This window comes from Falco punctatus (genome assembly GCF_963210335.1).
Source record: "Falco punctatus genome assembly, chromosome: 5".
NCBI classification, from domain to species: domain Eukaryota; kingdom Metazoa; phylum Chordata; class Aves; order Falconiformes; family Falconidae; genus Falco; species Falco punctatus.
Genome location: NC_137584.1, coordinates 51,982,139 through 52,009,832, shown reverse-complemented (window position 1 = coordinate 52,009,832; position 27,694 = coordinate 51,982,139). Strand labels below are relative to the sequence as shown.

Sequence of the window (27,694 nt, the reverse complement as noted above, 5' to 3'; positions counted from 1 at the left end):
CGCTCCGGCTCCCGGCGGCGGGGCACGCTCTGCCCCCTCCCGGGAGGCGCCGCCGCCCTCCCGCCCCCGTGCCGCCGGGAGCGGGGCTTTCCCCCTCCCGATAAGCCCCTCCCGCTCCCCCGCCTGGCTCAGCCCTTGACCCCCCCAACGCGCTCCGCTTCCCGCTGCCGCCAGCGCCCGCGCCTGCTCCGGGAGGAAGCGGGGCGGCGGCGGCCGGCCGAGCGGGACACGCCTTTCGCCCTCCCCGTCCCGGCCCCCCGGGCCCCACCGCCCACCGCGGGCGCGGCGCAGCGCAGCGCGGCCGCCGCGGCCCCGCCATGAGCCGGAGGTAGCGGCGGCCGCGCCTTCCGCAGCCGCCGCCGCCCGCCCCGCCGCGGCGGCGGCCGGGCCCGCGATGCCGAACCAGAAGGGCGGCAAGGGCAAAAAGAACAAGCGCGCCAACAGCAGCGGCGACGAGCAGGAGAACGGGGCGGCGGCGGGCGGCGGCGCCGCGGCGGCAGCGGGCGGCGGCGCCGCGGCGGGCGGCGGAGCCGGAGCGGCGGCGGCGGGCGGCGGCGGCGGGGCGGGCGGCGGAGCGGGCGGCGCGGCGGCCGCGGGCGGCGCGGCGCCCGGAGACGTCAAGAGCGGTGAGCGGCGGCCCGGGCCCCAGCGCCTTCCGCGGCCCGCCGTGGCGCAGGCGACGAGCGGCGGGCGGGGGGGCGGCGCGGGGGGCCGCGGCGGGGCGGGGGAGCGCCCGGCGAGAGGGGGTGCGCGGGCGTGTGCCCGGGTGCGGTGGCGGGTCCGGGGGAGGAGGAGGAGGAGGGTAGAGGGCGGGCGCCGCCCGGGGCCTTGCGCGGATGGTGCCGCCACCAGCGCCGGAGTCCCCCCGAAATGCGCGGCGGGGCTGCTCTGCGGGGTGTCCCCGCCCGGTGACCCGCCGGAGGGCGCGGGCCTGCGCGGCGGCGGTGCTGCCGCCGAGGCCGCGGGCAGGCGGGGGGCGCCGCCCGGGCGGGAGCGCGGCCGCGGGGCAGAGCGCATCCCCGGCGGGGGGCGGGGGGCAGCGCCCGCCGGCGGCGGCCGCGTCCCGGCGCCTTCGGTGCTTAGTTGAAAAACCCCGACTTTATTTCGGCACAATTAAAAATGGAGTCTTACTTCTCGGTCCGTGTTATCTGGCGTCTCACAGCAGCTGGGTTTGCCGGGGCGGTGTACTCACTTTCCATCAACCATTTTATGCCGCCTTCGGTTGGCCGGTCGGCTTTTGGTTCGGAGCGATTTTGGTGAGGTGTTTCTTACAGAAACTTGCACTGCTCTCCCTGTTGGGAAATAGTCTTGCTGCTAAATGATATTTCGGGCTAAATCTAGAGGTTGGCTAGGATTTTATTACACCTTTTGCTAAGCCAGAGAACCCCCACGTCTTGGCTCTGCTGCTGGATTTGCAAACTGCGGCACGGGGTCCCTGCGCTTGACTTCTTTTCCCCTCCCAAGTTGGACTGGAGCTTTTTACTCTCCATGCTTTGGAAAAAGTGGGAGGGCAGCTACAACTGCTTTTATACTTTGTGGCAGTAGTTTTGCCTGGCCGCTGTTCGCCAAAGGTAGTTCCAAGAATTGTACTTTGGTTTTCAAGATGTCTGATTCCCATGTATTATTTAATGGAAACTTTCTTTAGCAATATTAGCCATTAATTACGAGTCACTTCAGCTCACAAGGTCTTTGCCAGGCTGCTTTTATAAGAATACTACTTACTCCAGAGAATCATGGAGAATGCTTAGAATTTCCTTTTGGGTTGGTTTCCTCTTTTTTTTTTTTTTTTTTTTTTTTGGCTATTTGTTCTGAGTGATTGAACAAGGGGGAAGAAGAAGGAAGATTAGCAGGGGTTAGTGAATTTCTAGAGCCTTTTTATCATGACTTCAGTGTAGTGATATGTGACATCCACTTTGCAGGCAGTGTCCTGGTGTGTGACTCTGTTGGATTTTGTTTAGTTTTTGAGGTGGGGAGAAACAACGTTCCCGAATTTTTTCACGCAAGTCCAAGTGAAAGCAGAGGTGCATTTCTGGTGTGGCTGTTTTGCATGGGAATAATGAAGTGTTGTTCCTTGTGCAGATGCCACTGAAGGTGATGCTAGTGAGCACTGGAAGCAGTGCGGCTTGCTAGCTGGACAGGTTGTCAGTGTTCAGCTCAAAGACTGTGTGTTCCGGGTACCGTACATAGCCTTCCTCAGTGCTGGCCAGCTTCCTTGGAAGTTGAGGCTGCCTTTCCGGGAGCTGACCTGAGATGCTCCTTTATTGTCTCTCTCCCTGCTTCCAAATGACTTCAGTGGTCAGAAACACCCTTGACTCTTTTGTCAAATCCCCCCCACCCCACCCAACAGAGGTACAGCATTGCCTTCCACATCTGCTCTAAGCGCCGGGCCAGCACACCTGATCTTTGCCTTGACAGGTTCATTGCTTCTAGTCCTGTCTTTCATTTCAGATCATCATAAAGGCTAGAGGAGTAGGTCTGGTGGCTAGCTTTATTTTACATCGGTTACTGCCCATCAGATGGTCCTGAGCTGGAAGTTTCGTAAATTGTATTCTCAGCAATAAATCCAAAGCTTTCAACAGTTTTGGTTCAGGAGATGAAAGGAGAAACTGCTCCTGTTGTGCTGCTGAGCAGGGAATCCAGCTCTTATGTGCAAGGAAAAGATTAGATGTTGGTAATGGATTCCCTCAAGTCTTCAAAACCGATGAATCTGAAATGAAGCTATGTAGTGCAGCCGGGGCCATGGAGGCAGGTATCCCATTAGTAGACTCAAGGCATTTGTAAGAGGCCATGCACTTACAGTTACTTGATCACTAAGCAGTTTAGGGAGGACGCAGCCTGCTGCAGTGAGTTGTGAGGTTAATAGAGTTCTGCTGTACACAGTCAACTCTCGATTATTCATGGGAGACTATCTGGGCTGCGGATTAAGTGTGCTGGGTGCAGGGAAGCTCTTAGCTGCATGCTGCAACTCGTGCTGGCCAGGCCCACTGGTCCTGCGGGTCCCTCATCCCTGGGCTCGCTCCCCTCTCCTGTGTTGTCACTACATGCTGTTCTAGAATAATTTGTGTGTGTCTGGTGTTCTTGCTCTCCTACTGTCCCATCTTTACCCTGGAAAAGTGGTAGATGATCATAATGGCATAACCTGGTTTCTTTCATTAATGTGACAAGACAGAATTATGGAGAGATGAAAGCAGCAGATACAATAATTGCAAATTTAAGATTGTCTGTGCAAACCTTGGCTTTGCATCATGATGTCAGTGTGAGACACTAATTACGCGGTCCCATCAGGACCCTGATTCACTCAGGGAAGGGATGGTGGTTCAGATATTTTTTTTTTGAAGTCTTCACAGTTCATTATGTGGTCCACATATTGTTTCTTCCCCCCATCCACACAGTGTAATGAAACAGAATTTTTTATTTCCTCTGGGCTTCTCTGTGCAGCTCTGACTAGCAGTGCCATGTAATACAGAGCTGTCGTTATAGCACCCTTTTACAGTGGAAAGATGTTGTTCCCTTTTACATTTCAACAGATTTACCTTCAATCCCTGCACAATTTTCCCTCAAAGCGTCAGTCAGTTTTTGGCATGATGACTGAGAAACGTAGGGTGATTTTTCCCCTGCCCCAAGAGGGCATCTGTTTATGCTTTTTTTGGTGGTGGTTTAATTCTTACGTGTTCAGAGCTCAAACTGCAATTGAAGGGTTCTAGACCCCTAGGGTGGAGAGCGTAACCACTGACCAGATGTGATGGTGTTTCTGTCGTGCACTGTAACTTTTCAGCAGGTATTGGGATGATGCCCACAAGGAGGATTCACGTTCTGTAGCTGTGCCTTCCTTTCCTGTCTCTCCCATCAGACCAAGCAGGAATTCTATACATGATAAATTAGTCTTTCCTGACTAAAGTGCATCCATTTTCTGCATTGAATGAGGCACACATCATGGGGTGGGGTGGGGTGGGTGGACTAATTTAACGGTATTGCAGTGCACAGGGAAACTGAAATGCAGTGTCACAGCAAGCCTCATTTCTTAAGATTCCCTGTCTTCAGAGTGGTTGAATGATATTCCTAATAATTTTTCAGTTTTCCAGCTAATTTGCTGCGTTACTTTTCTGAACCAAACTGCATAATCTGAGCTGTCATCATGTAAAATTATACCAGCAGCTCCATGGGATTCTGCACTTACTGATCACCAGCATTCCCAATGGCAGTGGTTGGTTACCTTCATCTGTGAGGAGTGTGAGGGGACAAGGCATTTTGTGAATACTTTGCCCTGAGCAGTGGAAGAGGAAAATCCACAGGGTTTACTTCAGATCTCAGGGCTCTGAGTGGCAAATTCCTTCTCTGTTTCTGCCTCGCTGAGCCTAGGCACTTTTACACTGTCAGCTCCAGCTGTTTTATCCCTTCATCCTAGAAACTTCTCACTCTGGTCTGCACATATAGTTGCTTCTTACCCTAAAATTCTTTCTTCCATCCATTTTCTTTGCCTTGTTTCCATTCTTGGTCTCATTGTCCAGTAGACTGAAGTCCTCTTCCTCCCCTTGATGGTCAGTATCTTAGCATCTTGCTGCTTCATCCCTTTGTTGTTGTCACTCTCATCTCTCCAGTGTTGGTGTTAAGATGAGAGAAAAGGAGAAGCTGGCTCTCCTTATCTGTGGTTTTCCCCTTTAACATGGGGTTCATTATAGCCAGATAAATTAGAGTAAGAAAAATACAGCATAGCTGTCTCTAAATTACTGTCTTACAGTGTATTGACCGGTTGTTTTAAGACCATACTTCTTCCCCTTGGGCATACGTGAGTGCATAAACTGCAAAAGTGGCAGAGCTGGTGAGTCGGTGAGTTGTCAGAGATCAGATTTGTACAGGATCTATGGGCATGAGAGTCCTTCAGGAGTAAAATAGCTGTGGGGGAGCTGGTGGAGGTGGTTGCTGTAGGTTTATATTTATATAATACATATATTTATATATATAAAGCACCTATCACCATATTGATAAACATTCTTTTGATAAACCACACTGAAGCATGGTTTTCCAGGGGTGGAGTTCCTGCCATAGCAGCCGAGGGGTTGTGCGAGCAGTGCCCACCGCATGTGGCAGCTTCTGAACTTGTCTGTAGTTACCAGGATTTAAAATGGCCAGCTGTGCTTTTGCCCACTCTTCACCTGGGTTTCACAAATATGTAAGAGTGATTTACTTTCAAATAAAAATGCTAATGTAGGACCAATGTATGAAGAAGAAAATCAACAGTGACTAATGTATTGAAAGCTGTGACTGGCCAGCAATTAAGATTTGGAAAAAAAAAATGATTATACTCTGGAGGTGGGATAGTTAAAGAGGGCCAGAAAAATCGTCAGTGCAATATTTAATTTAAAAATGTATTTTTAGAGCATGAATTGCTGTGGTATTTAAGCAAGGATTAATAATTGCTGTCAAATGTTTCCTGCTGCATGTAACATCCAGTTCCAGTCTGGCACTCTAGTGATGTTGAGTATTGGCACCTTCTTTTTACTTAGCTTGAGGGAGTCCCATTGATACCAGTGAGACCACCTGGAAAATTAAGTTTCTATTCTGTTACAGTGACTACAAAATTTAATACCTATTAATTTTCTAAAGGAAAATCATTTTGCTTCATAATTCCATTGAGTTCTTCTAACTGCGGAAATCAATTGAATGCAAATTTCACTGTCTCTGTCAATGCGAATAGGGTTTGAAAGGACTTTCGTGTTAGTTTGACGATTTTTAAAACTATCTAATTCCATGCTTTTGTAGCAAATGCAATTCATGTTCTGCAAATCTTTGCAAATGGTGTAATGTCTATAGTATTATTCAATACTATAAATACTATCCTTTCATGCAAGCAACTACACACCCATTTAATATTTTTTTAACAGTTACTTGCTATCAAAATGTTATCAGTGCCCTGACGGCATTCTGTGGTCATGTGGTTAGTCATTTGCTCAAGTGAGGCACTTGCATGAGTAAGGGCTAGTCTTGATGTTTGTTAGGTTTCATATGAGGAAATACAGTTTTTGAACTGGTTGCTTTATTTTGTCTGTACTCATCCTGTACCTTCTGCCCAGTGATCTAACAAGTAGTGACAGGATGATTTCTAGTCTTTGGAGATACTTGTAAGTTTTCTTCAGCCTTGCATATTGAGACATCCTTTGATGTTGAAGTACCGTGTTGACTGGCAGATGTGCATCCTTCTCTGCTTTTCTTCCTGCAGCATATGTGAGCGAAAAAACAGTGGTAGAACTTGCATCCAGCTCAGGGTAAAATATGCTCCAGCTAATCTTCAAGGTGTCTAAATTACAACAGCATTAGTAGGGCATGGGCTTTCTTTAAATAGTTTTGATAGAAATTCTGATCGTTTCAAAGAGGCCTCTTGAAGGAGTAATCTAGTCACTGGAGTGGGTAATTCCGTTTTGAAAGCTTGTGGGATTTTGAGTGGAGCGCTGGAATTTCCCTGTAGACTTTAGTGACATTTATCTTGAACGCATTCACTTTATCTCTTTTCTCTGTCTGTCCTGCAATGGCAGAGTCTATCTGTTCTCCTTCCAGGGCTTGAGAGGGATATTGCTGCTGTTCATGTCTTGAATGCCTGCTGGGAGAGGAGATGGCTTCAGTCAGAGCCTGGCTATCGACTGTGCCTGGCACTCCCCATCGCTGCTTCTGGGCTACCGATACCCATTCTGGGAGCAGTGTACGCTGAGGTCTCTGTGTACTGCACAGATGCCAGAGATGGCACACGGGCAGGGCTGGGAGCCAGCACAGCATCGTGAGGGAGATGTCTATTTGAACAGACAGCTCCACAGTCAGGAGCTGCTATCTTGCAGAGATGTTGGGTACTGCAGCTAGGGTGACTGCATCTCTCATTTCCCACTGAGCTTCTACCAGCATCTTTAGCCTTTAGCAGAGGAAATAAAAATACTGTCTGTCATATTGAAACTTGGGAAGGATAGACCAATGACACAAACATCCCTAGACTCCAAACTAAAAGAGGTGCTGATACCACTTGGTTCAACCTTTTCTCCTTTTTCTCTTCCCTTCTTGTGCTTTTGGACTGGATCTGGTGGCTAGCTGGCTCTTCATCTGGTCAAGTCCAGCCTGCGGTGTTTACATCTGTGCCGGGTATTAGGGCATCTACTGCTTGCCACAGTTACCTCTTTATTCCCAGCAGGAGTTGGAACTTGCTGCTGAAAACTTGGGGGCAGGGACATTAGAGTCTGCTTTAGTTGTCAGGACGTCTGTTTCTTGAGGCACCACGGTTACTTTTCTGTAACATTTCAGGGTATTAAAAGCTATTGGAAAGCTACAGGGAGAGAATTTAATCGTGGAAATGCTTTTCTGTGAGGATGACTCATGTGCAGACAAAGCAACAGCCAGCGTTCAAAACATGTTAATGCCCACCGGTATTGAGATAGTCACTAATTTCTACATCACCGTGGTAGAGGTCACCAGAAAAATCCACCCTGTGCTGAGGAGTGCAAGGACTCGCCCTGGCGTGATTGCTTGTGGCTTGGAGGACCAGTTACTGCCTGACCTGGTTAAGCCAACTCAGAATTCACACGGGAGTATCAGAAGTGCATTGGCATTAGTTGTCTTCATGCTGATACAGGTGGGGCTCAGGCCTGTTCTCCTTTGTATGGTGAACTGGTGACATTTTCAGCTGGGTTGAGGGTATCGCAGCACAAGCCAGGACAAGATTTCTCCTATGCAGAGAGGGTCTGTACATCCTAACCGAAAGCCAGAGCTGGTGATTGAGTTGTTCTCTGTGTTTGGATGGCAGGTATTAAATGAAAAGAAGCTGGCTAAATAACTGTACAGATTATAGTGACTTCTGCAGGACCGTGTGAATTCTCATGATGGGTTTCAGCGGCGTAGGCAGGTGGTCCAGCCTGGAGCACAGATGGCTGTGTAAGCAAACCACAAAACTTGTGCGCATGCAGGCTCCTGTCCTTCTTAGTTTGTGCTGTTTTACTTTTGACTTTCTGACTGACTTTGGTAAGGTGATGGCTGAGCTGGGAGTGGGTGGTTGAATAAGAGCCACAGGTAACTGACTGTATCACATGCTAATTGCTGGTTTCATAAACAGGCATGAGCTCTGACTGTGCTGTAAGTTAGAAGGTGGTAATGTGGCAGGTGTGAGTTAAGCTTTCACGATTTCCCTGGCACATTCCCACTGCTGTGTAGTTACTAGGCCTTTCTGGTCTTCTGGTGTTTTTTTTGTGAAGAGACTCCCTTGGAGGCCAAGCGTGAAGTCAGCCAAAGTGGAGTGCATGGAGATGGTTCTAGCACCTACTGAGCCCTCCAGGAGTCCCATCATCTGAATTCCCAGGTGAACTCAGGTTTAGCAGCTCCAAATTACCTGAAATCTTTTCTAGAGGAAGGTGATGACTTCATCTGACTGCTCACCTAATAGTGACGTCTTGTGCACGGGGTTAGCATGCCAAGGAGAGCTGGGCTGCTTACGGCTTTGTTCTCAAGTCCCTTCTAAGCGTAAATATTGACTGCAGCTACTTGGTCCTGGGGTGGGATTGAGCTCCAGATCAGTATCTAAGTGTCAGTAGGTAGGTGCTTACATGTGGAAATCTATCAGCTAGGCTTCCATTGCGATGAGGCATTGTCTGGAGTCAGTGGCTCTCAGAGGGTGATTCAGGTGGGTCTGCACTGGGTGACCTACCAGCCTGAGCTCTGTCTATTGCTCACTGAAGATGGACTGCCAGCATTGGCTTCCCTTTCCAAGAATGTAAAAGGGAGTCTCATGACGCAGAAGAAAGCCTCTGTTTTAGGTGGCTTACTGGTCTAGTTGCTGTCTTGTTTTTTCCCCTCCCTTCTGAAGAACGGCTGGAAACTTTCATCTTGATCAGTCTGCAAAGATTGCTTAAGGAGTTTTGGAGAGACATCCGTCATTGTCAAGTGAGTGTTATCAATATAAGTCATGAGTGGAGCTGTTTTGAAAGTCTTCTCATACTCTTTTGTCGGCTGTTGCTTGTTGTTGCTGCGCTGGAGATCCAAGCCTGCCTTTTGGATCCACTAGTGAAACATTTTTTTCCCATTGCATTCTTGCTGCATTCAGGCTCTGAGGAAGGTGGCTGATCATTTCTGTATTGCTGTATTATTTGTACTGTTTAACCAGTTATGCATATGGCAATACCATTTTGTCATGTCTTGGCAATCTTTCGAATATTAGATTGTATTCCAAGGTTCACCAAAGCAAACACATTGGACAATTAATACAAGTTTTCTGTTCAGTCTGTTTTGTTGTTGTTGCGGTGGTTTATTTTCTACAGCTGCATTACAGTATTAGCACAATAATACTGTATGACTTCAATTAAAATAAAGCTACGCTGATGGCAGAGGAAATTCAGAAGATTCATGCAGATGGTTGGTAGGGAGTAGCCTTCCACAGAAATGACTCAGCTCTGGTTCAAGCTGGCAGAGTGAACAATTCCGAGCTGTGTAGCGTTGTGAAGAGAGCACTGTTCATGGCAAAGTCATGGTAGAAGTTAAAGTGCTTAATTTGCAAAGTATGTGTCCCACAGGTACCTTTCTGGCCTAGGCAATGCACTAGGAAATGTCCTTGGCATAGATTATGAGATGCTAGAGTAACAGTAGACCAAAATCAAGCCACAGTAAGTGTCTTGCAGCCAATGCAGTGCCAAACCCTTACCTTTTCTTTGATAATTTCTTTTTCCGCATCCATAGCAACCTACTGTCGCCTGCGGTTGTTTTAAGATGACAGTAGAGCTGCCTTTTCCAACAGCTGCCATGCTTCTCTCTCCTCTGCCCCCAGCCTCACATGTTTAACACCTCCCTTGAGCTTTACCAGTGTTTGCAAGTCTGTGTGGCAAGCTGAAACCTACGCTGATGAGTACAGGAAATAATTATCTGTTTCTGTCCACTGACTGAAAAACTGGTGCTTAACACAATGGATAATGTGGGAATGTGGCAGGGGAAGAGCAAATTTTGCTTTAGGCATCTGCATTGAGGACTTGGAACAAATGAGAGAAGTCATGAAACTGAAGCCATGGAGTCATTGCATTTGGCTTGCTGGGTGCATCTTTGGTTTTATGATGGGTGTGTAAACAGAAGTAAACAACATTCTCCTCCATTTACTTCACCAGAGGGAAGTTCCTCAGGCAGCTGTTGTTCTGCTGCTTTCATCTGGGTCATGAAACGGGAAGGGCAGTCTTCATAGACCCTCTTTCTTTTTTATTGAAAGGTAGAAACTGTTTTTTTTGTTGAAGGAGATTCTTCTCAGCTGTCTGTTTATATTCCTGGCTTTTATTGATGTTTGTAAACCTGAATGGAAAAACTGAGAAAAAGCTGCACACCCAAACCAGCTTCCTTGCAGTCTTCTGTCATGGTCTTGTTTTTGAAAGAATGGTTATGGTAGTCCATCAGACATAAAACGTAATCTTGTTTAAACCATGAGCTATCTTTGCTTAAATGAACATTTGTTGGGAATGTTGTATGTTATTTCTGTTTTAGAGGACATGTGCTACCCCTTGCCACTTTTTTCAGAATTGCTGATCAAAATCGCTACAGTGGAATATGAGAAGACATTTATTCTTTCTGTGGAAACATAACTTTTTGAAAGAAGCAGTGTGCAATTGTAGTTGCAACCTGGCAGCTTGTCTGTTACAGCCGTGCACTTGGTCTAAATGTTGAAGCTGTTCTGCCACAGAAAACTGCATGCTGCCTGGTTTTGTTCTCTTAGGCTGTGAAAACTATCTTGAAACTGAGAGGTAAAATAGAGGGTCATTTAGGCATTCTTTTAGAAGGCTCTGCTGGGAGCATGTATGCTGCTGTGATACCTGGTAATCTTTCATTTTTCCTGAAGTTCAGTTTCATGGCTGTGGAAACCAGAAATCCATCGTGCTATTAGCTACTTGGAAGGATATTATATTTAGGTGACAAACCAGCTTGGGGCTGCAGGTGTGGATGGGTACTTTAGCCATGTGAATTTCTATTTACTCCCCTTTATTGTCTTTCTTGACAGTAATCATTGTACTGTTACCATGAAGACATTAAGGTGATGATTCTAGCTCTGAATTTGTGAAGAATAATCTCAAAATGCATTTCTAATTAATGGGAAATAGAAGGGCTTGATAACAAAAATTTTTAAAGTTTTGTAATTCTGTAATAAGTGTTTTGTCTCATTTGTAAAATGATGATTAAATAACCCAGAGCACTTCCAAGGGTCTGAATTGATGGGAAGAGCTCTTCACATTTGCTAATGTGGCTCCCATACTAAGTGATCTGAATGCTGTCTCTTTTGCTCTTAAGGCATATATGTTGCTGTGACCTGGGCAAGTTGCACAAAAAATAGCTTTGTTTTCCATTTCTTATTTATTCTTTATGTAGGAACATGTGGCATGATTATGTTTGGCAGGAGACAGGAATGGAGAGAAGTCTGCAAGGGATGTTCAGTCCTGCACAGTCTATCTTGTACGGATAGACCTGCTGGAATTTGAAATACTGGGCAGAATCAAATGTTGGCTTGAGGTTTTTGTGTGCTTTTCAGGTATTGGAGTTTTCTGCTGTGTTAAATACAAGGATACTTGACCTGGTTTTGGCTGGGATAGAGTTAGTTTTCAGTAGCTGGTACAGTGCTGTTTTGGATTTAGTATGAGGATAGTGTTGATAACACACTGATGATTTCAGTTGTTGCTGGGTAATCTTTATGCCAAGCCAAGGACTTTTCAGTTTCTCGGCCCTTGCCAGTGAGAGGGCTGGAGTGACACAAGAAATGGGGCAGGACACAGCCAGGAGAGCTGGCCCGAACTAGCCAAAGGGATATTCCATACCATGGGACATCATGTTCCATATGTAATTGGGGAGGAGTTGGCTGGGGCCTACCGATGGCTGCTCAGGGACTGGCTGGGCATCAGTCAGCAGGTGGTGAGCAGTTGTGTTGTGCATTACCTGGTGTTTTTTCCTTTTGGGTTCTATTCCTCTCTCCTCCTTATTACAGTTGTTGTTGTTATTATTACGATTTTATGTTTTATTTCAATTGTTAAATTGTTTTTATCTCAACCTATGAGTTGTAAACCTTTTCCTGATTCTCCTGCCCACCCCGAGTGGGGGTGGCGGATGGCTGCGTGGTGCTTTGCTGCCGGCTGGGGTTAAAGTACAACAACACTACAGAAGCGGCAGAAGTTTCTAGTGAGACAACTTGCATTAGCCTTGATGGGCTCTTCAGTTTCTGTTGTGGAAATACTGCAGCGTTTTTATCAAGGCCTTCTCCACATCAGCAGACTTCGCTGATAACAAACCTGTGTCATTGAAAGCTGATGTTTTGACTGGCATGGGATTAACCTTTCTGTGGGCATGGCCACGTAGCAGAGACACCTGTGGGTTTTCTAGAGTATTCCCTGTGCTACTACAATGACAGTAGTGAAATGTCAGATGAGTAGGGACCAGCTTCTCCTCTTAGCAATGATGTTTTCCAAAACAATCCCAGTGACACCATTCAACGATTCAGTGGAGCCTTGCATGGGGGAAGGCTCTTGTTCACTCTGCTGCTTTCTTCCAGCTGCCCTAGACCTGCTTTTGCTACGGTGATTGTGTGACCAGCCAATTCGCACTGAGTAGGTAGAAGATCAGATGAGGGAATGTCTGAAAAGTTTGTAGTCACGTAGTTAATTTGAGTGCTGAAAAAGGTGTCTCTGTCCAAAACTTGAAGCTTTTTCTTGCTCATAGTTACACTGTGTGGGATGCTTCCCAGGTAATCTAATATCTATAAGTTCTTGAGGAGAGGCTGGAGAAGATCCCATTCCCTAGTCCTTCCATTGACTAACCAGGAAAAAGGGGGAAAATCTATGGCAAGTCACCTTTACAAAAGCCTTGAGACACCCAATACATGATCAGTATCAATTGTAGACAAGCTCTGTGGAGTACACAGGCTGTGGTATTTTTTTCTGTATTTCAGCCACTTATTTATCAATTTCATTTTTTGTCCACATAATTAAGAGGCTGTAAACTTCTCAGGGGGCTAGAGATCAGATTTTTTTGCATCCAAACCAAAAAACATGTTCAAAGGTTAATCAAGGAAACACTTTTCTTACTCAGTTGGTTAACTATGCCAGTGTGGAGGAACAAGTGTAGAGTCTTTGTTCTAAAGTGGAGATCTCTAGACTTGTCTGTATAGCAACTTTCTCGGCTGTCAGCTATAATTATACCTGTGACTGCTAGAACATTTACACTCTGAAACACAGGGGGAGCATAAGTGGATTTTTGGCATGTTCTTTCTTCCTGCCTCCTGGCAGTGGTGGAAAGGAATATGTACCAAAATAGATGAATAAAGGAAATGCGTAAGTGAGAACTGTTTGTATCGGTACCTCTGGTATCTTGCTGCACATCTGACTTTTGATGGTTTGGCTTTAATGGTTTCAGTTTAACTGACTTCTCTGAGATAAATTGTATAAGGATGCTATAATTGCAGACTATACTTTCAGACCCTAAATATGATGAAAGAATAATTGACAATAAAAAAAAACTTTGTAGAGATGCTTGGTGTGGCATAGTGTGACTGGAATTGAAATCTGGGAGAATGGGTGGGGGAACTCTCTGAACTGGTAAACTGACAGATTTTGTTTCAGAGCAGGTAAGTTTTTTGCTCTTGGCCAGCAATGTTATGCTCAATAATACACAGTGAAAAACGTGGAGAGAAATTAGTCATCGGTAGCCAGTGAAATTAATGCTTCTCAAAGACATCTCAAAACCTGCATGTTCTTAGTGGGCTTTTCAGAGACTTTTCGGAGACAACTAGTAAGAATATAGGTGTCACATGTATAGAAGGAGCTCTCCAAAGAGTCTCTAGGGAAAGCTTCTCTTACCTCTGTTCTCCCCAATTTGGTAATTTGCTTTTAATGACTGAACAAGTCCATATTTTGAAATGAAATAGGCTTTTGTTTGATTTAAGAGAAAGTTTTTGGGAATGTGCTTTGCTTGCCATTTGTAGGCCAGTCCCTGAAGGAAAGGTATTGCAGAAAATTCTCCTTGCAACTGTGCTGCTTCTGGCATAGAAACGGAGGCAGAGAAATGAGGTGAAGGTTGTGGCATTTTCCAGAGAATGGCTCAGGAAAATCTTCTCATGCTCTTTGTGCCCGGCTCTTCTGGATGAGTAAGTCTTAAGAGCTACCGTAATCTTGAATTTACTGAAGATAACCTTGAAGGTTTTGTCCAGTGGTTTGTTTATAGCCTTTTAACAAAAACTTGTTGGGAAGAGGCAAAACCACTAGCATGGCAAAGGTCTGTTGTTGTAAAGCATCTGGTCTATTACTGCTGTAGGACAGGTGGTGGTAGGTAGTGTGCCTGTTACTGAGAGTCTTGAGTAAAAGTAAATGTAGCAGTGTTAGACCTATCGTCCCACCGCAAATGATGTTGTATTATTTGTGCTAGTAGCGACAAGAATGGGATTAAAAGCAATGCAATCGAGTGGTGTTTTTTTCTGTGCTTATAAGATAGAAATTTGAAGTTCTAAGAAAAAAAAAACCCAACCCTGGATCATGGCAGTCTCTCTCCACAAGGCTTGGTGTACTTCTTTTGCAAGTCCTGGACCCCTGGCTGAGACTGGGGAACTGCAGGGGACCATTTGCTCTGTTTCATGTGGAATGAGACAGGACTTGACCATGGAGGACCCTGAAGAAGCCTGCTAGTATTTGGATACAGCAGCGCAGAGGTTAAAAGGCAGCCTGCCAGCCCTGTTGGAGCAGTGTTTTTTGGTGAAGTGGAGGAAGTAGGAAGTCAGAAATACAGAGGAGAAATATTTGTAATACTTGAGTAAGCATCTAAAAACTTCATGATTAGAAACTCTTTAAGATCCAATAGAAACTGCAGCTGAAAATTTCCTGTCCTTTCTGTGCCTCCCAGCTGCAACTGAGCAGCCAGAAACATGAGTCGTATGTGCTCTGTGGTACTTTGGTGAGGGAGGTGATATTGGTCCATGAATGCAGAATACTTTTTGTAGAGCATTTTTGTGTAGAAGTTGATGTTTCAGGGAGAGAATTGAAATAAACTGTTCTTTGCTCAAGGATATAGCAAAGGCTGCTACTTTGCTGATAAAAAGACCATGTGGCGTTCGGTTTTTTTAACCTGTGTTGCAAAACTGGTTTGTGAAATTTAGCTATCCAGGAGGTCGGTGATGGTGGTATAGTCTACGTTTGCCTCAGCAATGTAATGACAGCCCTTCTTTCTGTAATAGGAACATAAGCTGTTTGTCTTGCTTTTCAAAGGCCTCTGCTTCCTTCTTTTCTCCCTAGCTGTTGTGTCTTGCTCAGTCCCAAAGAAAAGATCGACTCCTGCCTCTCTCTGTGATTGCAAAGCCAGGCTCTGTAGCCTACTTATTTTTCAAACAAACATCTCTGTGTATTCCCCCCATGTTGCCCCTCAGGCTTCAAAGCAGCCCTCCAGAAGCATCCACAAAGCTTTCTCCTTACTTCTTAAGGCCTTGCAACAGTATCCGCAAACCCTTGAGGAGGGCTGATGCTTCTGAGGTGCTTTGACTTTGAATATTAAACAAACTGTAATGTCATTTTGTTTCTTTATTCTTTCATTTCCGTATCTCCTTTCATGTACTTAACTTTTTTTGGCAAAGACTGCTTTTTGCCTTGACCCAGAGTTCTAGTGCTTGTGGGCCCTTCGATAATACGGATCATGAGTAATAGCTTACCTGCCTATTTGGCACAGTATTTAAAGAAGTATTGCAATTAGCGGGCCATTAAGTTATTAATGTATCCGTTTTATCTTCCACAGAAGCCCCTTGTGCTACTCCACTGATCTGTAGCTTTGGAAGGCCAGTGGACCTGGAGAAGGATGACTACCAGAAGGTTATATGCAACAACGAGCATTGTCCATACAGCACTTGGATGCACCTTCAGTGCTTCTATGAGTGGGAAAGCAGCATTCTTGTCCAGTTCAATTGCATTGGCAGAGCCAGGAGCTGGAACGAAAAGCAGTGTCGCCAAAACATGTGGACAAAGAAGGGATATGACCTGGCTTTTCGCTTTTGCTCCTGTCGGTGTGGGCAGGGTCATTTGAAGAAGGACACTGACTGGTACCAGGTGAAGCGGATGCAGGATGATAAGAAGAAAAAATCAGTGTTGGAGAAGAGTATGGGAAGGTCAATGGCAGAGTCAGCAGAGGAGGCCAAAAAAGGCAGGCTGGCCAACAAGCCGCAGAAAGGCTTGAGTAATGACCTCCAGCGAAGGCACTCAATGGACAGGCAGAACTCCCAGGAGAAGGGTGTCATGGGTGGCAGCTACACCGTGCGTTCACCTTGTGTCTCTCCTGGCCAGTCTCCACCCACTGGCTACTCTATTCTTGCCCCCACACATTTCAGCGGCCCTCGTTCCTCACGATACTTAGGAGAGTTTTTGAAGAACGCCATTCACCTGGAGCCCCATAAGAAGAACATGGCTAGTGGAGGCATGTTCAGGAACGCGCATTTTGATTATGGGGCAGCTGGCTTGCAAGCACATAGATCAGGACACTTCGATGCCCCTGTGCAGTTTTTGAGAAGGCTTGATCTATCTGAGCTGCTTACTCACATCCCCAGGCATAAATTGAATACTTTCCACGTGCGGATGGAAGACGATGCCCAGGTGGGCCAAGGGGAGGACCTTCGGAAGTTCATCCTTGCTGCTCTTAGTGCCAGCCACAGGAACGTTGTAAACTGTGCGCTATGCCATAGGGCGCTGCCAGTGTTTGAACAGTTTCCGCTGGTGGACGGGACCCTGTTCCTTAGCCCATCGAGACACGATGAGATTGAATATGATGTTCCCTGTCACCTTCAAGGTACAGGTTGTCTGTCAGTCATGCTAGGTTTCATTAAATGATGGAACTGCCTTCTGTGCCCTGTCCCTCCCATTATAGATTTTCATCCTAATTCTGCATTTTTAAGCAGTTCTGTAAAGCTTGAAGTCACGTCCAAATTGATCATGTGGAGCAGATTGAAACACTTACAAGGAATTACAAAAAGCAAATGCCATATAGGAAGATCCATGCCTTGTGTTTGGGTTTACAGCTAAGAGATTTCTCATCTGGTTTCTAGGTAGACCATGGCAAGGTTTTCCAGCCAATCTGTTCTGCAGTGTGCGTGTGCTGATTGATCTGTTGTGAGCTTTATTCCAAGATATGCATCAATCTTTTAAATAACCTTTTAAATTTAAGCATGCTGTACTGCAGCATGGGTGAAAGTTATGTTTGTACCACAGGTGAGGTGAGGTGCCTCTCATCTGCTTTCAGACTAGAGAATATCAGTTTTGTTCACAGCAAACTATTTATTTATTTATTTTTATACAGAAGGGGCTGTAGTCTGGCCTATGTTAACACCAGCCTGAGAGGTTGGATGTAGTAAAAGTAAGCTTTTAGTACGGTAGATTGAAGTAGCAGTGGTGTAGCAAGGGTTTTAGACTTATTTTCAAACTCCCACCTGTTTGGACTGCATCCTGATCATGACCCAGCTCTGAGCTGAGTTCAGACCAAGGTGTATATTGCTTTTCTCCTCCTAGAGAAACAAATGGATGTGGGCTAGGATGAGCTCTTTCTGAAAGCTGTGCCCCAAACTGAGTGATCAGAGTGATGCACAGCAAAACATGCCTGTCCTGCAGCCTGCTGGCAGCCAGCGTGGCTGATGGAAGTCTGAGAAAGTATTTCTAATTTGGTGTTCAAAAACATATAATTCTATGTTGAAAAGTGTGTTGGGAAGGCATTAACAAGAGGTATTTTGACATTTAAGTTTACCTCCTTCAATAAAATTTGTTATATCCCATGCATGGTCATAATATGTGTTATGTAACATTCCTTTGCTCAACAAACTTTGTATTTATTTTTTTTCTTTTCCTTAAATCATGGCACTAAGTCACCAAACTGTATTCATGCTAACATTATTGTTTCTGTCTTGCCTAATGTACTTTAAGCAGAAAAAGTGATAGGCAAATACACAAGTGAAAAAAGCTCCAGGATAAACAGAATATACCTATGTGGGAGAACAGCGCTTATTGGCTTTGGTGGGGAGGCACAGTGTGCTTGTGATTTTATCGGTACTAATAGCTGGTTTAGTAATAGTGAAACTCATCACTTGTTAACATTTGCCACTAAGAATGAAACTGTGATTTTATTTTTTTTTCAATTAAGTGTTCCTTACCCATTGGATGATACATCTGAAAAACTTGCTCAGACAAGATGCCATGAATAATTAATTGTTAATTTTTTTACCTCCTTGTCCTGGGTAAAATGGTTTATTATCAGAAGTACTCTTTCAAATGAAATTAAGCTTACACGATGCTGTTCCAAGGTGTTATTTTCTCTTCAGAACAGAAAATTACTTCTTTTATTTCAGGCATGTTTTAAGATACCAGATGCCTCGTTTCCTGTATAACAAGGATCCTGAAAATTAAGCAGTAGGAGAGTGCAGTATTTTAATGTGTGGGAACAGTGCAGAACTTTAGATGGGGAAAATTATTTTATCTTTGTGCACAACACAAAACTTCCGTGTGTGGACTTATTTGAACGTCTCCAATCTTGAGTGTTCCCTTTAGGAACAGAGTTTATTGTTTTTGCACTTTAGTCTCATCACATTTTCTAGGGTCAGACATGCCAATGTGGAATAACTTAATCTTTACCAGCTCATACTAGCAAAAATATTTTGTATATATATTTTAAGAAGAATCTCATTTTTCTAAAACAGTTTGCTTAAAAACCAAAACAAGTTAAACCCCCAACTGTTGATTTTGAAAGTGTCCGGTATGGACTAATCATGAATAGTTAATATTTTATTCACTTTCATCTAGAAGAGTCACGAGATGTGTGTGTTGATTAAATTACAGGTTGTGATGTTTCAGTACTTCGACGCTAAAGAGCACAAATTGAAATCCAAAATAAACACATATTATATGCAGTCCTGTTTTGTAGCTGGTCCGTAACTGCACTACTGCTTAACTTTGTCTTACATAGCAGTGAAAAGTATGGTATATTACAGTATTAGTACTCTGTGTCAGCCCACTTCTAATAGCTGACAAACTACAAATCAATTCGCTCACTACAAATGGGGCACAATCTAGATGCCAGATCTTTGTAATTTGTGTAGGGCTTTTCATTTTGTGTGAAATTTGCATCTTGGATTTTGCATTGTTGAGTTTAGTCACATTTATGTGAAGAAAATACTTCATTTTCAAGTCTGAGCCACTTATTTTTATGGAAGTCAATATAATTCAGGTTTTGAAAGTCCTTGTGCATACAGAGCCTAAGGTCGTGATAGAGCTTGATAGATTTGTAGTTCTGAATGGCATGTTAAAGTCCGAGTATGTGTCATATATAATGTTTTTAAACATACTGTTAACAAACTGTCAGGAAAAAGTACATGAAAGAAAATTGCTCTTCTGCCTGTTGCTTGTTTCCATGAGGAATATTAGGTTTTAGTTCCCTCTTTGCTGGAAGATTTTGGCAAGTTGTTAAATGAATCTGTACCCGGATTGCTAATAAACTTCAACACTTCTCCACTTCTTCTGTCAGGTGGGGATGAAGCTAGGGCACAATCTTGGTTTTGGAAACACTGCAGCTGTTCATACAGGTTAACCTGGCATCTCTTCATGGAGCTTCAGCATCTCCTTTTACAAAATAATTTGCTAAAGTCTACCAGCAAATCAAGGAAGGGAGAGTGGGCAGGATGATGACTAATTCCTAAGTTTTGCATCCATGGAAAATTGCTTCAGTCAAGCCTTGTGTATTTCCTGTAGGGAAATATTTTTTTACTTTATCACTCAGCTTTTTAAAAAACAAACAAAAATAATTATAAGGTGTGATTTGTATCACTAAAGGGCAGATAACGCATTGCAGGAAATGTCTGTTTTAATCTTCTGTTCTAGTCTCCTTAAGAAATGTCTTTCCTGTCCACAGGAAGGCTTATGCACCTCTATGCTGTTTGTGTAGACTGCTTAGAAGGGGTTCACAAAATTATCTGCATTAAGTGCAAGTCCCGATGGGATGGAAGCTGGCATCAGCTGGGAACTATGTATACCTACGATATTCTGGCAGCATCTCCCTGTTGTCAGGTTAGTACCATATGTAAATAAGACTCATAAGGTGAAATTCCAACTGATGATACATAAAGCCAAGCTTTGAGTATCTCTTTTCCCTGCCCTTCTTCCATCTTTCTTTTCCAGCCTGTACCTATGAGCGCAATACAAGAAAGCTGACTGATTCCCTGTCCCTTTGTCTTAACTTATGAGGCAGAGTGGCCTATTGCTAGACAAAAGCCAGTGCAATGATCAGTGGTTAATACCTATGTTTTAAAATAAAGCCCCTTTAAATGCATTCCCGATTAAATCTGATGGTCACTATAGCAAGTATGTTTGACATCAGATATAATTCCAGTAGTATTTTAATAATAACTGCACATTTTGAGCAGATGTTTCATGTATTCAAGTTTCTTTTAGTGCTTGAATTGTGTTTTGTTGTGAGATAATTGAAGCAAAAAAAGCCAAGGGAACAGAAAGGGCTAAAGTGTCTTTGTGCTTGGAGATTACCCAGCTCTCCTTAATCTTTGCTGTGACTGGCTCTGGTGATGGTACTCCACCACAGCCTGAAGCAGCATAGTTTTCATTAAATGTTCACCTGAGCTTTACATTGGGTGAGATGTATCCAAGGCCTGGGGTTACTCCAGAGCAGACATGTGCCTGATGCAGCAGGATCATCAGCATCCAAGAGAATTGTCTGTGTGATGGGCAGAGTACTTTAGTTGTGCAGATGGGGTTAGACAGCCATGGAAAAAGCATTCATCTGGGAATGGCTCAGTGGTCTGCTTGGGATGCTCAGGAGCGGGCTGTTGCCTTCGGACACGCATTTGTTGTTACTGGGTTAGGATGTGAGCATCACAGAGATGCACTCATTCAAAGTGTGATCAGTTCATGGTAATGTGCATGCTTAAGAGCAATCTAAAATACAGTTTTGTCAATATGTGAAATGCCATTTTATTTTAAATTAAACGTATTAAACCAAAATATGTTGCTCAAAAGACAAGTGGTATTGCTGCTGATGGTTAAAGTGACGTTGGTAACAATTACGACTAAAGACAGAGATATTACCTCCAAATTTAGAGCCTCTTGAGATTGTATTTTTTTCTAAAAAATGGGGACTTTTAAAGATAAAACACTGATGCTGACTTGCTAGCTCTGTAAAAGCCAGCAAATTTAAATTTGAATTGCTTCCGTAGAACGTACAAGACAAGAATTAAGGTCTCATTATACAAGATCCTTAATTATATGATTAATGGACAGTGTGACAGTACATGGTAAGTAATAGAACTGAGTATGAAATCATTAGCTGCCAGTGACTGTGATTGCCAGATAATACGCATTATTGTTTCACCATGATTGTTACAGATGATTCTGTGCATACAGAGGAATGACATTTAAATATGGTATGTAATTTAACTCTAAATTGCCTTGCTAATTTTATTTTGAATAATTTCATACTTAATTTCAAAATATTTAATAATCCATCACAAATGTGCATGTAGGATAATGAACTGCAGCCACTGTCAGATTACTAGCATCTAGCTGATGTGCTGGACAGTGGCAAGGGGGAAACGCCACTTTGGTTAAGAAAATCATACAAATCCAAACCCTACTAGGCTGTTACTACTTAGAAATTCTACTTTTCAAGCAGAGAAGATGCCTGTGGAGCTGGTGGTTTGTTTCTTTTTGAGTCGTCTCAACAGTAACAGTACTTCAATAAATTTTTGCCATCCCTGTCCCAGGAAAATTCCTTTAATCCAGCTTGGCAAAGAAAATAACTGTTCTTTTCAGTGAAGAGCTGAGGCTTTCATTAACATATTGGTCAGTGAGGTTAAGCTGTGGTACAGGTCACACACTCGCTGCTCATTTGCCACCTTTGCTCTTAAACTCCTTTATGATCTCAAATCCCTTCTACTTCTCCTGAGTATTTCAAACGCCCTACTGAGCTTTCACACCACCAGTTGCTTTCTTAAAATCCAACGGGCTGGGTTGCTCAGCTAGATTTTTTCTGAAGACTTACTGTTTTTTGTTGCTGCTGAACATTAATAGCTCTGTCTGTTCTTACACTTTACCTTTAATTATTTCTTATATCCACCCAGTTGGTGCTGGTCCTTTGTCAGTTGGGTTTTTTAGAATAGTTTGTGTGCTTGAAGTGGTGTTCGGTTTGTATAACCTGATATGTATTATAAATGTTTAAATAGGCAATTAAACTGATGCAATACCATGCCATGCTGACAAAGTAGATCGATTTATACGTTTGTTAAGCGAAAAGATTAAAACGCTGATATATTTCATAGACAGATCATGTTCAAAGATCAACCTAAATGGTTGAATTGCATGGCGAAAATGTAGAATTTCTCGCTTCACTTTGGGGCTTCACTAATGATTTTCTGAGACGGCACTCCTTGTGCTGGGGATTGAGGAATCGGTTCAGTGATTAAGCAACACAAAACAATAAATTGCGTATATAAACTCTGAAATCCTCTGCCTCCTGTCAGTCAGAGTGGGAGGCAACCTACTCTTCAGAACTTGGTGGTGGTATTTCATGGGAAAAACATCGTGTATGCCTGCGAGTTACCAGCCCAGGTGAGGAATGTCCTCACCAGCAGATCCCATCACTGCCAGTTCCCTGGCTTACCCCTTCTCCTGCTGGGAGGGCAGGGCAGGGGGCTGCAATGTGGCACCAGCTTTTGCAGAGGCGAGTTTGGTTATTTCAAAAGGGTGTTTTTGTTTGTTTCTGTGTTTTTTACAGGCTCGACTGAACTGTAAGCACTGTGGGAAACCAGTAATAGATGTACGGATTGGCATGCAGTATTTCTCTGAATACAGCAACGTCCAGCAGTGTCCTCACTGTGGAAATCTAGACTACCACTTCGTGAAGCCATTTTCTTCATTTAAAGTTTTGGAGGCTTATTGACGAAAGCTTTGCTTTAGTAATAGCTATTTTATGGGTATTTCAACTTTAATACATATCTTTTTATAGGATTCATTCTGTGATGAAATTTAATTTCTTTTCTAACTGAAAGAGCAGCTTCTTTGTCTGTGTACATATTAATATGTATATATACACGTTGTTAAAAACAGAATCCTCCTGACAAGTTCTCTGTGAAGGTTGGAGGCGAGCCAATTTAATGGCCTTTGAATATATCCCGAGTGTGGGGTAAGGTTCAGCTAAAAATGATTCGGTTTTATTTTTTGTATAATTGTAATGCAGTTTATAAGAAAGGTGGGGAGACATACAGGACAGAGGAATATGTCCAATTGGAAAATGGGTAATTGTGTAGGGTTGTTGTCCCTCCAGCATGGTGGAAATGGGAACCCTTGGAAAGAAACTGTCCTGTTACTGTTTAATCCATTCAGCCTTTTGCATCAGTTCCCACGGGCACAGGAGCTGGCCCCACGCACCAGTCACCTCAGCAGCCTTGCTTTCAGATTTCCCGAGGCGGGGTAAACTAAGGTATCGTGACAAGTGAATGTAAATGTATGCCAGAAAATGCAGTCTTGAAATGAGTGAGGGTTTTTTTGGCATAGCGTCTTCCTGCCGTGTGTGTTTGCTGTGCATTGCGCTCACTGACGGACCGTACGGCGATAGTGCTGCTTCCACCGGGGCTGTTGTGCACCCAGCCGGGTCATCTGTTCATACCAAAACAAGCCGGAGATCTTAAAATGCTTTATTTAAAGGTATTTTCTTCACAGACATTTTGCAGAAGGAACAGGCTGAGCTGAATGGGGATGTGTTTGTATGTGTCTGGTGGGGCTGAGGCTTTGCTGCCTACTGCGGACTGGTGTGACTGGTGTGGAGGGAGGACCACAAAGAGGGATCTGGACCATCAGACCTGTAAGAGCTGAGAGGTACTGAGTACGAAACATGGCATCACTTTTTAAAACAATTAATTGCTGCACCTTTGTCTTTCAAAATTGCATTAAGCCCAGGATCTAAAAACTTTAATTTAAAGAAGTTTTTTAAAGTCTAAAGACACTTAAGAAAGCAAACTTTTAGCATATTTACTTTCTACATGCCTCTGTGCTGTACATAATAGACTATGCATTAGGCAGTGAATTTGTATCAGAGGGCTTGGCCCTGTGGACCCTGCAGTTGTTGATTCTTGGTTCCCAGTTCTCCCTTTCTTAAATAAAAATTTTAAAATAGATCATTAATCTTTTGCTTAGTTTCTCAAGCCAGTTGAGATTTAGGGGAGGTTTGGTTTTTTGCTTTTCTCCATAATTTATTTATGGAGTGTTTGTCCACTCAACAGATGTGGGTTTTGTTTCTGTGTATGAGGTATTTGTTTCTTCTGAAGTTTTTTTGTTTTTCAAAATTAGAATCTTTTACAAGTTTATCTGTTGAAATCATGATCTTGAAAATGGTCCTGATACTCTGCCACCCTGGGAAAGAAAACAAAAAGTCAGAAGCCAAAAAACTGTTTCATATGCTGGACTGAGAATTATGAGTATGAATAAGAAATTAATGTGCACATAGAACTGGAACTGAATATCCATATTTCTTTGTCCATAAAAATGCCAAGTTCACAATTTTATTTCCTGACTGTCTTCACTGCAGAATTAGCTACTTTTAGCATTAGCCACACTTTGAGTAATACTCAAGCTGCACAGAGGGCTTCTGTGGCACAGGTGACTTGCTGACTGGAGTGGTAATGTCCTTAGAGGCCAGGCAGCTCACGTTAATGGTTTTCACATCTGGACTATCTGTCTCATACAGTTACACTGGTGATCTGCTGCTGGTCCGAACAACGGTGTCAGCAGGCTGTGGTGTAGCTTTTATCACTGATGCTCCCCTCCTTCTGTCGTCGCACCTGGGCTTGGTTTTGGGTCTGGAGTACATCCTTGGGGTTTTGTGCAGTTGTTCCCTGTTTGTGACAGTTTTGATAAAGCCTGTTTCCTTTTCAGGGAGTGTTATGGGAAGGACTTTGAGAGACTTCTAACACTGTCCTGGCATGGCTACCACAAACCAAGTTACACGAAGCCCAGTTGCAGGGGGACCAGCACTGTAACCATTGCCCATAGGAGCAGGCGCCGCCCTAGGCCTGCCTGAGCTGGAGGAAGGTGTCTAGCAGATAAAACCTGGTTAGCTGTGCAGTGTAGGCTTCCCTTACGGAGAAAAATCAAATTATAATTTGAATTAACTCCTTAGGGAGGATGAGCCCTTCAGTTTTGATGATGTGTTGAGTAACTTGATGGAGTTAGGGTGGCTAACAAGGTTTGGAGTTACATTGCTTGGCAGTACCGTGAGAACCAGACCAGACAGACAACGGCTAGGCTGTTCCAGCAGCTGGAAATCACACAGCAAAGACAAAGGTCCTACAATGAGAAAAATTAAAGGATACATCTGTTACTGTAGTGTTTGGACTTGAGTGGCCGTCACTCATGCCCTGAGTCTAGGGTGTTAATTCCCACATAAGCTACGTGGTGCTGTGTACCTGCCTATCATGCAGTTGGCGAGGGGAGCTGTCACTCACCGTACAGCGCACATGGGAGGCGAGAAGTGGGATCTGGAGTCCTTCTAAAGACTTGTTCATTTGCTTTCCTTAGAGTAGCTTAATTTATACTTCTGTTCTCTAAGTACTTAGATGCCTCTCCAGACATGTATGTATGACAATCAAGAATGAGTAGACATGGAGAAAAGGAATTTGGCCAACTTTAAAAACACAAGTTTATGAAAGGTGGTACAGTATATTCAAGTCAAAACCAAGAATGTAGCAGACTGAGAAAATGGGAAGGGGGAAGCTTATTTACAGTCTTAACAGTGACAAGGAGTTACGTACAAATATATCCAAGAAAACAATTCAGTTCTCCATCAGCTTTTCTTTCTAGTTCTGCTGTTAAGTGAGTCTTATGTATTGCTTGAGGAGATGCCTATTTTCTTGCAAAACACATCTCTCAACTGGAGACTAGCAGCACTTGTAGCACTGTAAAAATGATCCTTGATGGAAACCAGCTGGGCTACAGAAAGATTCCTGTGAACTTTCACTCCAAAGTAAATTGTCCCTAATTTGTAGAGAATGCTTTCCCTGCTTCTTGCTGGTACTGAAAACTGGTCTTGGGTTACTGCAAAATGTGGTATTTTCTGTACCATGCATCAGATCCCTGTCAAGCAGTCAGGCTCACCCTTTGGCCAGGAGAGTTTCAGCTGGGCTTTGCGTAAGTAGAAGGGCAGAGGTGACTTCTTTGGGACCTAATGGCTACTTCAGAGGTTAAACTAGACCGCAGTTACTTTTCTTTCTGTCTTGACGATCAATCATGCATTGGAAGTAGTCATGAGCTTTGAAACGTATCAAAGGGGAAATGATTTCCCTAGCTAGGGAGCTGCTTGCTTTACTTGCTTGGCTAAAGTTTATTCTTCATTACCTTTCAGTTTTCTGATTCTGTGTGTTCTAATCTGGCCTGTGGTCAGATTAAATTGTGCCTGAAATATGTTTTGTAAATGAGAATACAATCCTCTGGATTTAGAGGTTCATTTTACTGTCCTTAAGTGCACGATACTCCTTGTGATGGTAATAGGAGTTGCATGTGCAAATGCTTTTCTTTCCAGTAGTTAACTCCTTTCCATAGGAGAGGCTTGTATTTAGACTCTTCATATTTTGGATGTGTAAAAATGAATTCATCCATCAGTAGGATGTTTAAAAGTAAATTTTGATAACCATAACTAATACAATGGACATCTTTTACATGCTGATGTGTAATTTGACATTTACCAAGGTGAACAGCCTGAGATTCTTGTTCTGCCTAATGCTGCGGAGTTATTACAACTACAGTGTTCTGTAGCCAGCCCATAGACTATCCTATAGTCTATTTGCATTAACTTCTCCAGTAGTGAGCAGAGTATTCATAATTAATTTAGCTGCAAAAATAGGGAATATTCCTACAAGGGAGGCATCTAACCCAGTTTCTCTCTTTTTTTTTTTTTCTTTTTTCTCCACCCCACCCCCCCACCCTCCATTTACTCTTTATTTTGCTGTACCAGGTAACTGAGGACAAATGTTGTTGTTAAGGTCACTGGTGAGAAAACCCCTCAAAAATATACTTGTCCATAAAAGTTTCTTGTTGAGACATTCTTGGATTGCACTTTTGCAGATGGAAGAATATGTACATAGCAAATGAATGTTGATGAAATTATAATTGGTTATGATATCATTTGCGTGTGTTGGTAGAGAATATTTTGTTGTGACTTCTCTGTATTAAAAAGTAATAAATACCAGACAGCTAATGGTGTGGGTTCTTCTTTCCCCCCTTCTTCTCTTGACTGCTTTCTTACATCTGCTCTTTATAGAGAGACTTACTTTAGTCACCTTAACTGTGAAAGGGCAGAGTGTAAACAGATTTTCAGTGTCAATTGAAGTGAAGCTTTGATGTAGTCATTTTGAAGACTGCTGTATTAAAAGGATGTGTGAGGGTGCAACACATCCCCTTGCAAAACAGAAGTCCTCTTCACTTTGTTGACATTGGAAATGCTCCTTCTGTAGCGTAGCATGTCCTGCAGGAGCAGTTTTGGGAATGCCCGTGTCCTGCGCCGGCCGTTGCCAGTGGGGATGAACGGGAGGATGGAGTGCTGAATCCTTGCTTCTGGTTGAGTCTGTTGATGGAACTGTGCCCTCTGGTGCCTGAGAAATACCAGAAGGGCTTCTGCAGGGAAGAATGCAATGTTGGTAGCACTAGACAAA

The 27,694-nt window shown here is 43.8% G+C and overlaps 1 protein-coding gene across 2 annotated transcripts; it reads left to right on the top strand.

Annotated features, from left to right (window-relative positions):
* On the top strand, positions 1-27,235 carry HECA (hdc homolog, cell cycle regulator). 2 transcript variants are annotated; one of them, XR_013928576.1, is made up of 5 exons: positions 1-626; positions 15,754-16,794; positions 19,897-20,051; positions 22,768-23,867; positions 26,998-27,235. XR_013928576.1 is itself a non-coding variant. In XM_080390074.1 (4 exons), exons 1-4 carry the CDS (start codon positions 395-397, stop codon positions 22,930-22,932), a joined length of 1,593 nt encoding a protein of 530 aa, XP_080246200.1. In that variant the 5' UTR covers positions 1-394; the 3' UTR covers positions 22,933-27,235. The 2 variants fall into 2 exon arrangements, 1 of the variants encoding a protein (XP_080246200.1); XM_080390074.1 differs by having other exon boundaries at positions 22,768-27,235.
* The last annotated feature ends 459 nt before the right edge of the window (positions 27,236-27,694 follow it).

What these genes read in the sequence shown, in the direction of transcription:
- HECA (XM_080390074.1), top strand. Translation starts at nt 395, where the DNA reads ATGCCGAACCAGAAGGGCGGCAAGGGCAAAAAGAACAAGCGCGCCAAC. An exon ending in TGTTCCCTGTCACCTTCAAG is followed by an intron (nt 16,795 to 19,896) that starts GTACAGGTTGTC and finishes TCCTGTCCACAG; the next exon opens with GAAGGCTTATGCACCTCTAT. An exon ending in CAGCATCTCCCTGTTGTCAG is followed by an intron (nt 20,052 to 22,767) that starts GTTAGTACCATA and finishes TGTTTTTTACAG; the next exon opens with GCTCGACTGAACTGTAAGCA.